This window comes from Malaclemys terrapin, chromosome 6, assembly GCF_027887155.1.
Source record: "Malaclemys terrapin pileata isolate rMalTer1 chromosome 6, rMalTer1.hap1, whole genome shotgun sequence".
In the NCBI taxonomy this organism is placed as follows: Eukaryota; Metazoa; Chordata; order Testudines; family Emydidae; genus Malaclemys; species Malaclemys terrapin.
In genome coordinates, this window is record NC_071510.1 from 85,523,216 (window position 1) to 85,537,102 (window position 13,887).

General features: G+C 42.9%; 1 protein-coding gene across 2 annotated transcripts in view; it reads left to right on the plus strand.

The window, feature by feature from the left end:
- FCHO2 (FCH and mu domain containing endocytic adaptor 2) overlaps positions 1 to 13,887 on the plus strand; it is a 227,181-nt gene that overhangs the window by 18,900 nt on the left and 194,394 nt on the right. For both annotated transcript variants that reach the window (XM_054033090.1, XM_054033091.1), the window contains exon 2: positions 10,743 to 10,834. In XM_054033090.1, coding sequence (XP_053889065.1) covers positions 10,743 to 10,834 — 92 coding nt within the window. The remainder of the gene's footprint in view (positions 1 to 10,742; positions 10,835 to 13,887) is intronic.

Here is a 13,887-nt window from a genome sequence, read left to right on the forward strand (position 1 = left end):
GTGTTCCCCATCTATACTCATTCAAAGTATTATAAAGAAAATAAGACAGAACAAGGTCAGAATATTTTGACTGCCCCAGCTTGGGGCAAGACAGAAATGACTTACAGACCATCATCTATCCAAAATAGTGTTTGTCTCTCAGGGTATGTCTACGCTACGGGATTACTCCGATTTTACAGAATTTGATTTTTGGCAACCGATTGTATAAAGTCGAGTGCATGCGGCAACACTAAGCACATGAATTCGGCGGTGCGCGTCCATGTACCGAGGCTAGCGTCGACTTCCGGAGCGTTGCACTGTGGGTAGCTATCCCATAGTTCCAGCAGTCTCCCCCGCCCATTGGAATTCTGGGTTGAGATCCCAATGCCTTATGGGGCAAAAAACATTGTCACTGGTGGTTCTGGGTACAGCCTCATCCCTCCCTCTGTGAAAGCAACGGCAGACAACTGTTTTGCGCCTTTTTTCCTGGGTGAACTGTGCAGACGCCATACCACGGCAAGCATGGAGCCCGCTCAGTTCAAGACAGCAGTCATGATCATTGTAAACACCTCGCGCATTATCGTGCAGTTTATGCTGAACCAGGACCTGAAAAACCAGGCAAGGAGGAGGTGGCTACGGCAGCATGGCAACCAGAGAGATGAGGACATGGACACAGAATTCTCTCAAACCGTGGGCCCCAGCGCTTTGGAGATCATGCTGTTAATGGAGCAGGTTATAACGGTGGAACGCCGATTCTGGGCCCGGGAAACAAGCACAGACTGGTGGGACCGCATAGTGTTGCAGGTGTGGGATGATTCCCAGTGACTGCAAAACTTTCGCATGCGTAAAGGCACTTTCATGGAACTTTGTGATTTGCTTTCCCCTGCCCTGAAGCGCCAGAATACCAACATGAGAGCAGCCCTCACAGTTGAGGAGCGAGTGGCAATAGCTCTGAGGAAGCTTGCAACGCCAGACAGCTACCGGTCAGTCGGGAATCAATTTGGAGTGGGCAAATCTACTGTGGGGGCTGCTGTGATGCAAGTAGCCAAAGCAATCACTGAGCTGCTGCTACCAAAGGTAGTGACTCTGGGAAATGTGCAGGTCATAGTAGATGACTTTGCTACAATGGGATTCCCTAAGTGTGGTGGGGCGATAGATGGAACCCAATATCCCTATCTTGGCACCAGGGCAGCCAGTACATAAACTGCAAGGGGTACTTTTCAGTGGTGCTGCAAGCACTGGTGGATCACAAGGGACGTTTCACCAACATCAACATGGGCTGGCCGGGAACGGTTCATGACGCTTGCGTCTTCAGGAACACTAATCTGTTTAAACGGCTGCAGCAAGGGATTTACTCCAGACCAGAAAATAACCGTTGGGGATGTTGACATGCCTATAGTTATCCTTGGGGACCCAGCCTACCCCTTAGTGCCATGGCTCATGAAGTCATACACAGGCAGCCTGGACAGTTGTCAGGAGCTGTTCAACTACAGACTGAGCAAGTGCAGAATGGTGGTAAAATGTGCATTTGGATGTTTAAGGGTCGCTGGCGCACTTTACTGACTCACTCAGACCTCAGCCAAACCAATATTCCCATTGTTATTGCTGCTTGCTGTGTGCTCCACAATCTCTGTGAGTAAGGGGGAGACCTTTATGGCGGGGTGGGAGGTTGAGGCAAATTGCCTGGCCGCTGATTACGCCCAGCCACACACCAGGGCTATTAGAAGAGCACACCAGGAAGCGCTGCGCATCAGAGAAGCTTTGAAAACCAGTTTCATGACTGGCCAGGCTACGGTGTGAAAGTTCTGTTTGTTTTTCCTTGATGAAAACCCGCCCCCTTGATTGACTCATTCCCTGTAAGCAACCCACCTTCCCCCTTTGATCGCAGCTTGCTTTCAAAGGAAATAGTCACTATTGTTTAAAAATCGTGTATTATTTATTAATTGATTATAAAAAGAGGGAGAGAACTGACAAGGTAGCCCGGGTGGGGTTTGGGAGGAGGGAAGGAAAAGGCCACTTCAAAAGTTCAGAATAATGACAGCCTTTTGCTTGGGCTGTCCACTGGGGTGGAGTGGCAGGGTGTATGGAGCCTCCCCCCCCCCCGCGTTCTTATACGTCTGGGTGAGGAGGCTATGGAACTTGGGGAGGGCGGTTATACAGGGGCTGCAGCAGCACTCTGTGATCCTGCTGCCATTCCTGAAGCTCCACCAGACGCCGGAGCATGTCCATTTGCTCACGCAGCAGCCCCAGTGTTGCATCCTGCCTCCTCTGATCCTCCTGCCACCATCTCTCATCTCGAGCATCCCTCCTGTTCTCACGTTGGTCCCTCCTGTCCTCACGTTCACTGGCATCTTTCCTGTACTTTGATACCATGTCCTTCCACTCATTCAGATGAGCTCTTTCATCGCGGGTCGATTGCATGATTTCTGAGAACATTTCATCTCGCGTGCGTTTTTTTCGCTGCCTTATCTGAGAGAGCCTTTGGGACGGAGGAGGGAGGCTTGAAAAATTTGCAGCTGTGGGAGGGAGGGGAAAAAAGGGAGAGAAGTATTTAAAAAGCTACATTTTACAGAACAATGCTTATACTCTTTCACAGTGAACAACACTATTCACATTACATAGCACATGTGATTTCGGTACAAGGTCGCATTTTGCATCTTAATATTGAGTGCCTGCGACTTTGGTTTTAGAGATCACAGACGCAGGTCCGTGCAACAGAATTCGGCTTGCATGCAGCCATGGTCAACCATTGTCTTTCGGCTTCTGTAACCTTCATTAAAGCAGCGCCCTCCTTTCCCATACCAAGCAAAGCCCGTTGAGTGCTGCGGTTTTTCTGTTAATGTTCAGTAGCAGAAACCAAACTAAACCCCGCCACTACCCATCCAATTCTCTGGGATGATCTCTTTACCCCTCCTCCCACCGTGTGGCTAGTATCAGGGAAGATCCCTGCAGAAACCAAACTAACCCCTCCCCCCTCCAATTCTGTGGGATGATCGCTTTACCCCTCCCCCCACCGCGTGGTTGGTATCAGGGAAGATCCCTGCTAGCCAAATGCAAAAAGCTCAGCACCAGTGCCCCCTCTCCCTTCCCACCGCTTGGCTAACTGCAGGGAAGGATTTCTTTTCAGCCACAGGCAAACAGCCCAGTAGGAACGGCCACCTCTGTCCCCTTAATTAAATTCCTGTATTTCAACCAGGTTACCATGAATGAGATCACTCTCCTGAGGATTACGCAGCGAGATAAAGAACGGATGTTGCTTGAATGCCAGCAAACACCGGGACCATACGCTGCCAGGCTTTGTCATGCAATGATACCAGATTACTTACTATTAGCATGGCGTGGTCAAGTGTCCTACCATGGAGAACGGAATAAGGCTGCACTGCCCAGAAACCTTCTGCAAAGGCTTTTGGAGTACTTCCAGGAGAGCTTCATGGAGATGTCCCTGGAGGATTTCCGCTCCATCCCCAGACACGTTAACAGACTTTTCCAGTAGCTGTACTGGCCGCGAATGCATCCCAAGTCCTCAGGGCAAATTAATTATTAAACATGCTTGCTTTTAAACCATGTTTTAGATTTACAAAGGTACACTCACCGGAGGTCCCTTCTATGGCTTCATGGTCTGGGATAATGCCTTGGGAGGGTACTTCAGTCAGGCTGAGAAAAAGATCCTGGCTGTTAGGGAGAACAGTGTGCCATGTGCTCTCCGCAAGCTCGTCATCCTCATCCTCCTCATCTTTCCCATCTGCAGAATCCTCAGGCATGGCTGAGAGTACTCCCTCCTCGGAATCCACGGTCAGGGGTGGGGTAGTGGTGGCGGCCCCCTCTAGAATTGCATGCAGCTCAGCGTAGAAGTGGCATGTCTGCAGCTCTGCACTGGACCTTCCGTTTGCTTCTTTGGTTTTCTGGTACGCTTGTCTGAGCTCCTTAACTTTCACGTGGCACTGATATGAGTCCCTATTGTGGCCTCTCTCCATCATGCCCTTGGAGATTTTTTCAAATGTTTTGGCATTTCGTCTTTTGGAACGTAGTTCTGCTAGCACGGAATCCTCTCCCTGTATAGCGATCAGATCCAGTACCTCCCGTACGGTCCATGCTCGTGCTCAGTTCTCGGACTGCATGGTTACCTGTGCTGATGAGCTCTGCGTGGTCACCTGTGACCTCCACGCTGGGCAAACAGGAAATGAAATTCAAAAGTTCGCTGTGCTTTTCTTATCTACCTGACCAGTGCATCTGAGTTCAGATTGCTGACCAGAGCGGTCACAATGGTGTACTGTGGGATAGCTCCCAGAGGCCAATACCGTCGAATTTCGTTCACACTAACCCTAATTTGAACCGGCAATGTTGATTTCAGCGCTACTCCCCTCGTTGGAGAGGAGTACAGAAATCAATTTTAAGAGCCCTTTATGTCGAAGTAAATGGCTTCATTGTGTGGACGGGTGCAGGGTTAATTCGATTTAACGCTGCTAAATTCGACCTAAACTCATAGTATAGACCAGGCCTCAGTAACCACAGATTTCCTGACCCATTTGGGTGGTAGGTTTTACTTCTCAGAACCACACTCTTGATAGCGTGGACCATGGGACCTTGAAATGTCCGATTTGATTTGAATTCAACAGATTTTACTAAATTCCAGTAACAATCAACCTGCGGCTGCTATGACCACAAATGGAAAAAGTTTTCTGTTTGGGCAAATATTAACAGATATCCAGCATTAGCCTCCTCTATTCAGCCCCTTCTAGAGTATTTGCTTCATTTTAAGCCATTAGGAGACTCTATATTATTCATTAAAGTACACTTAGCTATTTCTGTGCACCAGGTACTAACTGATAAGACTGTATTTATCCATGGTACAGCTGAGAGATTCATGGAAGAATTAATTAACGTTTTATCATCCAGTCAAAGAACCTACACTAAGAAGGGATCTTAACAGGACGGCTTGAGTTAAAGTGAAAGTGGGTTTATTCACTGATGTAAAATTTTTTTAGTTATTTTCCTAAGGAAAAGTTCATTTTCTGGAGTTGGTATAACCATTAAAACATGTTGATTTGCAAATAGATATAGCCTTTACACTAAATTTGGTAAGTTTTATTAGCTAAGATGATGCACTTTATTTTTGCAAATGTATTTAAACAATTACAGACGCTCCCCGACTTACGCAAGCGTTCCGTTCCCAAACACCTTGCGTAAGTCGGAAACGTATACACAACCATTATGCAAAAAAAAAAAAAAAAAACCCTCCGATTTCTAGTTTACTGAACTTTTTCCATAAGTGCGGATTTACATAAATCGGGTTTGCATAATCTGGGGGGCATCTGTATGTAGTTTAACATACATTTATTCAGTCTCTCCATTTTTACATTTAGTTATTTTCGAAAATCGTGAATATTTCTTACGATATGATTTTGTACTTAGACTTTGTCAAGCTGCATTTGAGTGGGAATTGGAAATGGTATTGTTAAATGTGAAGGGAATTAAGGTCTTAAGGTATGGAAAAGGTTGAGAACCACCACATTATGAAAAGTAAGGGGAATAACTTCTAAAATTTAAGTTCAAAAGTGTTGTGTTTCAAGATATTTAGAAATATGTTAGTGTGTGAATTGTGGAATTTGTGGGGACTGTGTTGGTTTAGCTTGGGGAGACTAAATAAATGTGAAGAAAATAGAACAGCATTTTATAAAGGGAACATTTAAAAATGTTTCCTCTGCAAAAATTAATGGTTTACTTTAAACACATGTATAGAGATTCTGTTGTCCTCTGAAGAGTTATTGTGCCCAATTTGGAAACTAAATTGTCTCATGAAAATATAAACGGTAATTTTAGTTCTGTCTGAATTAAAAATTTTAGTGAACCCTTGTCTGTGGAGTTGTTTCTAATACCTTATTGCCTCCATAGTGTGGGGGCGGAGGAATGGGAGTTCCTAGGTCAGGTGAAAACTGTAGTAAGTTTAATAGTCATCTATTGTTGAACCAGTATTCAAGGACTGTTTTATAGCTTTATGTTGGTCTACATTTTAGATGTGCAAAGCAGTGTGATGACTGAGAAGGGGTGTAGGTATTGAATTGGCTACGGTTAGCATTTGCAAATAGCCTATCTAGAGTAAATAAATACAATTCTGGCTTCTGCTCACCGTGATTTGCTGATTATGGACTCTTTGATCTTAAGGTATTTTCTGATTTATGCAGTACTAAGAATTTTCTTGCTTTGAGTTTGGTAACGTTGGCCTTAACTGCTGATTGAGCCAAGACTTCTCATTTCACTTTTTTCAGTTTGGAGTTAGACCAGTAGTTGAAACAAAAAGACTACATAAATAAAGTGGAAAGACTTAAATCTGTTAACCAAACAAGTTATATTTTTCTATTAACCAGATTTTTCTGTTCCTTTTTTCTGAGCTATGAGCTCCAGGAACTTTGCGCCAGCAACACTACACCAGTGTTAAATTGAAAAAAAAATGTTAATCCATTAATAGTTTACTGTGCTTAACTATATGCAAGATAGTCCATTTACAAACCTGTAAAAAGACTACATTGGTACAGACGTGTATGTGTAACTACAGCTAAATCAATCTGCAACTTGCTGATCTTTATATCCACCTTTTTTTTAACAATGTGATGAATGGTAACCGGAAAATTAAAATAAGAGTAATACTCTTAATGTTGTTTGGAACCAGTAAAGCGCAAAACCCCCAAATTACTATGAGGTAGATCAGTGATACTCAGACTGAGGCTCAAGAGCCACAAGTGGCTCTTGACTGTGTCTCCTGCGGCTCTTTGCAGCACATGATATTAACAACTGCTCTACAGCCAAAATGCTTCTGAAATAAATGTAGTCAAACTTTACTAATTCTGGGTCACTGAGAACGAAAATGATGCTTAAAACTGTTGATTGGCTCTAGTTTTCAAGATATGCTATTGGGTCAGTATATACGACCCTTGACTTGGGAATGGTGGAGGATAAGTGAGTTATAAAGGGAAAGGATCTCAATTTAAACCAGAAATGACTAAATACATCTTTGACTGGATCTATGAATAAATCTATGACTGGGTTTGGACAGTACTTGCTTTTTAGGCAAAACAATGAATGATGCAATCTGAAGCTGGTATTGCATCATACATGATATGAATTGCATCATGTTATTCCTAGAAGTCATGGATGATGCAGTCATAACAAAGCTTACATCACTCTGCTGAACAAATTGCCCTATATCAGCTCTAGAAATCATACAGTGTTGTGCTCTCTTATTTGTCAGTGTTTGATTTTGCAAAGGGACACATTTCTGTTTAGCCAAAGTGAGCAGAGATGCCTGGTACTTGTGTGAACAGTGCAGATAACTTCTGCTATGTTTGGTGAAGTGACTTTTGCATCACAAAAGCGCAGTATAATCACTATGGTTAAGAAAGCCTATCATCTTTCTTTTGACTGCAAAATTGGAGATCAGGACAAGAGGTGGGCCCCACACATATGCTGCAACAGTTGTGCAACAAATCTTCGCCAGTGGTTGAACAGGAAAAGGAAATCTATGCCTTTTGCAGTGCCAATGATTTGGAGAGAGCCAACAGATCAGACCAGCAATTGTTACTTCTGCATGGTGCCTCCAGTTGGGAAAGGTGTGTCAAAGAAGAAAAAGTGGACTGTGCATTATCCAAACATTCCATCAGCTATACACCCAGTACCCCACAGAGAAGGACTGCCGGTTCCTGATGCACCAGAATCATTCTCACTTGAGTCAGACGAGGAAGAGTATGAAACTTCTGGTCCTGAACCATCAATGTCACAGGACCCACATTTTCTCCCATCCTCCTCCTCTGAACCACCCCTCATAATACAAGGTGAACTGAATGACCTTGTCAGGGATTTGGAACTACCCAAGAGTAAGGCAGAGCTGTTGGGCTCCAGACTACAGCAGTGGAATCTCCTGGCAGGTGATGTTAGGGTTTCCATGTTCCGTGACCGTCAAAAGAATCTTGTCCCATTCTTCTTCATGGAAGGTGATCTTGTAGCCTGCAACAACATCAGTGGTGTGATGGCAGCCCTCAACATCGTTCACGATCCAGATGAGTGGAGACTGTTCATTGATTCATCGAAGATGAGTCTTAAAGCTGTTTTACTGCATAATGGCAATGTTTTGCCATCAATTCCAGTTGGTCATGCAGTCCATATGAAGGAAACCTATGACAACATGAAACAACTTTTGAGGTGCATAAACTATGACCAACATCAGTGGCAGCTTTGTGGCGATTTGAAGATTGTTGCTCTCTTGCTTGGTCTGCAGACTGGATACACAAAGTACTGCTGTTTTCTCTGTGAATGGGATAATCGTGCAAGAGATTCCCACTACATCAAGAAAGATTGGCCACTCCGACAGTCATTGGAGCCTGGGAGGAAAAGTGTTCAGCATCCACCACTTGTTGAATCAAGGAAGATTTTGTTACCACCCTTACACATCAAGCTGGGTCTGATGAAGAACTTTGTCAAGGCCATTGACAAAACACAAGCAGCTTTCAAGTACCTCCGTGGAAAATTTCCATGGTTAAGTGAAGCTAAGATAAAGGAAGGTGTCTTTGTTGGTCCTCAGTTTCGTGAACTTCTTCGAGATAATGCATTTGACCATGCACTGCGTGGCAAGGAAAAGACGGCAAGGAAAGCCTTCCAGTTAGTGGCAATAAATTTTCTCGGAAACAACAAGGCAGACAACTACAGGTTGTTGGTGGAAAATCTCCTCAAGGCATACAAAAGCCTTGGTTGCAACATGTCACTAAAGATACATTTTTTGCACTCTCTCATCTAGATTTTTTCCCACCGAACTGCGGAGCAGTGACGACGAGCACGGTGAGCTATTTCACCAGGACATTGCAACAACGGAGAAACGCCATCAGGGCAAATGGAGCCCATCAATGCTTGCAGACTATTGCTGGACAGCGACAAGAGATGCTCCATTTAATGAATACAAGAGACAAGCCAAGAAGCGCCCAGTAGACACTGAATAGGACTAAACTATGTACATAATAGTTTTTTGCCTTTTGTTTCATAATAAATTTTATTTAGATAACTCTTTTGCTGATTTTTAAAGTGTTACATAAACAGGACAGGTGAAATCTTATCATGTAAAGCAACCATAAACACATGAAAAGACCTAGGTTTACAATTTATGATTAAAACTCTACTATCTACACAATATACATAGACATAAAATGTAAAAACTTAAATATCTTAGAAACAGTAGCCAATCAGTTGTTTTAATTGTCATATTTGAATTCAGCACATCAAAATACATAATAAATAGCACATTTTATCTCTGAAGCAGACGACTTCTCAAAAATTGTAGACCAGTGTTAGTAACTAATCTAAGTTACTAACTAATCAAGATGCTTTTACCGTGTCATTAATCAATTGTAGTTGATAAAATAATAATACTTGGTCAGTCATTTTGCTGTGAGAATAATATACACTAAATATTTCCCCTGTCACACTGTTTTTAAATGGAAATATATAGTACTATAGTAAATAAAACAGTGAATTCACATTACTGTGGCTCTTTTGGGTAATGTTGATCGCTAATTTAGTTCCTGAGGTCTGAGTATCACTGAGGTAGATGATTGAAGGTGGTCCAGTTCAGATTGCTATTATATTGTTGTTTAATTGTTATATAGAACACCTTTTAAGCTTGGTACATTATGAAGATAACTGTCCATGCCACTTAGTGCTCTAAAATCTAAATATCACATATATAATTGATGATAGGCAAAGGGGGGTGGTAGGGGATAGAAGAGAGAGATTAATGGTTTTAGCCATTTTACCAAATATTATAGAGGGAAATGTGACAAAATTTGGCACGGGCCTGGATTTGTGGAAAGAAGAATGTGAAAAGTGAGTTTGAGTGACCAAGAAGACTGTGGACTGGTCAGTAGTGATAGAGAAGAGGGAAAGGGTAGGTAGTGCAGAAGAAAATAGGAGTTCAGTGTTTGACAAGTCTTGTTTTGAGAAGGTGGTGTTAAGACATCCAAGAGGAAATATCAGAAAGACAGGAAGATAGATGAGTCTGGAAAGAATAGCAGAGAGTGGATTGGAGAGAGAGATTTAAGTAATCAACACAGAGATAGTAACACATCATGGGAGTATATTAGGTCATTCAGGGAGTCTGTGTAGAGGAAAGAGAAGAGAGGATGAAGGACAGACTTTTTGGGAACAACAACAGAGAAAGAATGCAGCACTGAAGGAGTACCTTGCAAGGTGTGGGAGGTTAGGATGGCGGGGGTTTAGTAATACAGAAGCCCAAGGAAAAGAGGGTCTTCAACGTAGCATAGAAAATGTGCATACGAAAGAGTGGCTATGGCTTGGCAAGGAGTTCATTTGTGACTACTGGGTTAATTATTTGTAGTGTTTTTGTAGTTGTGTTTGTCCCATGATACCAGAGAGACAAGGCGGGTGAGGTAATATTTTTTTATCTGACCAACTTCCGTTGGTGAAAGAGACAAGCTTTCAAGTTACACAGAGCTCTTCTGAAGGACAGCTAAAGGACACCTACCTTGTCTCTCTATTGGGTTAATTGTAAATTGAGTGGTTAGGAAATAAGCTGGGCTGGAGCAGATCAAGAAAGCAGTTGGTGGACAGAAGTTGAGGCATAAGGAACAGCCAGCCTGTTCAAAGAGGGTGAAAGTTAATCACCTGTTACAATATATAGGTACAATACTTTGTTGTATAATTGTTTTAATAAGTTGTGTGTCATAGTTCTGATTAAACTGTGAAGTCTTTTTATTAATTTTTAGGGGGAAAGGAACAATGGCTTTGACGTCCTCTATCATAACATGAAACATGGACATCTATCAACAAAAGATTTAGCAGATTTTATAAGAGAAAGGTAAGTATTTACCTTACTATTCCTGAATCTTAGCACACCTGGTGTGTGTTTACTTTTGAAAGTTTGATTATGTAATGTGATGGTATGCCTATTTTTTATGGCTTTCACGGCTCTGCTATATTTTTCACCCCTTTCAAGGTTCTTTAGGCATACTCTGCTTACAAATGCATGTTGTCTCTTTCACTTCAGTTATTAGTTCATTTCTACTGTGCGGCAGGGCCGCCCAGAGGGGGGGCGGAAGTGGGGCAATTTGCCCTGGCCCCGCAGGATTCCCCCCCCACACACACACACCTCCGCCTTTCCCCATCCCCCAGTGCCTCAGTGCGCCGCGTCCAGGAGCGGCCCTGGACAGCACCGCAGTGGCATGGCTCGGGCCTCGGCCTGAGGTCCTCCCACTCAGAGCCATGTGGTAAGGTGGTGGGGTGGGAGCTCTGGCGGGCCGAGCGGCAGGAGCTCCTGGACGCAGCTCGCTCAGGCTCTGGGAGAGGGGGAGGCGGCATGGTAAGCCCCTCTGAGCCGGGCACTGCCCGATCCCATCCCCACCCCCAGCTCCGAACCCAGCCCCTCTGAGCCGGGCACTGCCCGATCCCATCCCCACCCCCAGCTCCGAACCCAGCCCCTCTGAGCCGGGCACCCCCACGACCCCATCCCCCGCCCAGCCCCTCTGAGCCGGGCACTCCCCCTGACCCCATCCCCTGCCCAGCCCCTCTGAGCCGGGCACTCCCCCTGACCCCATCCCCTGCCCAGCCCTGAGCCCAGCCCCTCTGAGCCGAGCACCCACCCGCCCCCATCCCCCGCCCAGCGCTGACCCCCAGCTCTGAGCCCAGCCCCTCTGAGCCGGGCACCCACCCGCCCCCATCCCCCGCCCAGCGCTGACCCCCAGCTCTGAGCCCAGCCCCTCTAAGCCGGGCACCCACCTGCCCCCATTCCCCCCCCCGACCCCATTTCCCCCCCCTCAGCTCCGAGCCCAGCCCCTCTGAGCTGGGCACCCCCCGACCCCATCTCTGGGCAATAGTAGCGCCACCCCCAGGCAGCGACAGCCCATTGGCACCAACAATCACCATCACCCAGCGATAGCCTATTATGTAATTGCAAATGTATACATACCATTAAAGCATTTAATGTTTTTAAATAATGTATTTTGTATATTTTCAAATTATTAAAAAATAATTTTTGAATGTATTTCACTGGTTATTTTTTACATTTCCAAATACATGTTACTATAGTATTGCAACTTTTTTTTATGGAAGGGGCCCCTGAAATTGCTTTGCCGCGGGCCCCCTGAATCCTCTGGGCAGCCCTGCTTTGCGGATTTGATTTAGCTGACATTTGCCTTAGTCAGCTAAGAAGGGTAGAGATAGAGATGCCAGAATATTCAGTGTCAGTAGTCAACTATTTAAAAAAAAAAAGTTTAGTGTACTATTATTTAATTGTTTGAAGAAAACCATTTATTTCTTTTCTTAGGCAGTAAAAACAATATTTGTTCTAGAAAGATTAGCGTGATCATTGTGCATAAAGTGAGAACAAACACACCCCCAGGCTCTAGTATAATACCTTATAAAGTGAAATTCTCAAATTTCAAAAATAGCAGAAAAGAGAGATTGGGAATCAAAATAGAGTAAATGGGGATGTGAGAAAATAATATAACCAATAAACAAGAGTGCCCACCATATTTTCAGAATTGGCAGGAGTGAGCTGCAGGACTAGCAACGTGACACTTAGGCCAACAAAATGTGCGTATCATATTTTTATATGATCAAGGGTAAATGCTCAGCAAAAACATAATGCAGACTAGCTTTTTTTATCATATCTTCCACCATTAATGGGACTCATGGCAAAGATTTTTTGTTGTTGTTGTTCTTGCTTATACACATAATGTAGAGCACAAATTAGAATTTTATAATTTAGATTGTTTATCAAATGACTTTAGAAAAGAGCTCTTAATAATAATGTAGATGTAATACTGAAACTTACAAAAGGGACACATTTTTATTGGACAAGTATAGATTTGTGGAACGCTTACTCTAAATCTTTTGGGATTTTTTAGGGTACTTTAAAATTTAAGGGATTTGACATTTAAGGACAATTTTTTGTTTTTAAAAAAATAAATATTTATGTGAATTCTCTTCAAGGAATATTAGACTTCATTGAGAGTTTTGTATAAGTAAGTGTTGCAGGTTTAGGACTGTCAACAAAAATTGACCCACATAATTACAAGATATAGCTAAAGGAAGTTTAAAACTCTAATAAGAATATTATTGTAGTTTGATAATGTAAAGAAGGAAAACACAAATTGTGGAAAATGATTGGTTTGATCACTTTCACGATTTCTCATGCACTCATAAGAATATAATCATTAGAGGCATTCAGTTCCCTGAGATTTCTTTAATTAATCTTAGTTTTAACCAAAATTGAGATTCATTTGAGCATTTTTTCTTAGGTGAAAATTCAATAGAAGAGGAGCTAGATTTCATTATAAAATCAAGATTGACATAAGGGAAAGTGAGTCTTACTGTTCTCCAAAAGCCCATCTCAACACACACACTTCTGGAGCAAAGGAAAGTTTCAGATTGAAAAAATAACTTTATTTTGTATGAAATTAGTTTTTTAATTATGAAATTAGAAGCTGGAAAAAAAACCTAGTGCCAGAGAGAATTAGGGTGATGGTTAAAGAAAATTACCTACTGTCCGCCGTGTCCAATCAGTGCTAATTCATGACTGCTAATCTGATTTAAATTGGTGTCTTGGACAAATATTGGGTAATTGGTCAGAAATAGAATTACCTGTCTCAGCTAGATTCATGCTAACAGATTCAAAAATTTTGAAAGCACCCAAGCTATTTGGCAGTAATCTTTGACTAGCTTAACTCATGAAATGGTAGTGTAACAGGAAACAACATAGAAATATCCACCTGATTCAATTAATTTGTTCATTAATTTCTAAATTTCTATAGCGTAAATAGTAATATAACAAGCAACATAAGTCATAATCGTAGGAAAAATAATTATCAATAATCACCCTTGATTGATATCTCACTAAAAAAAATTATCTAC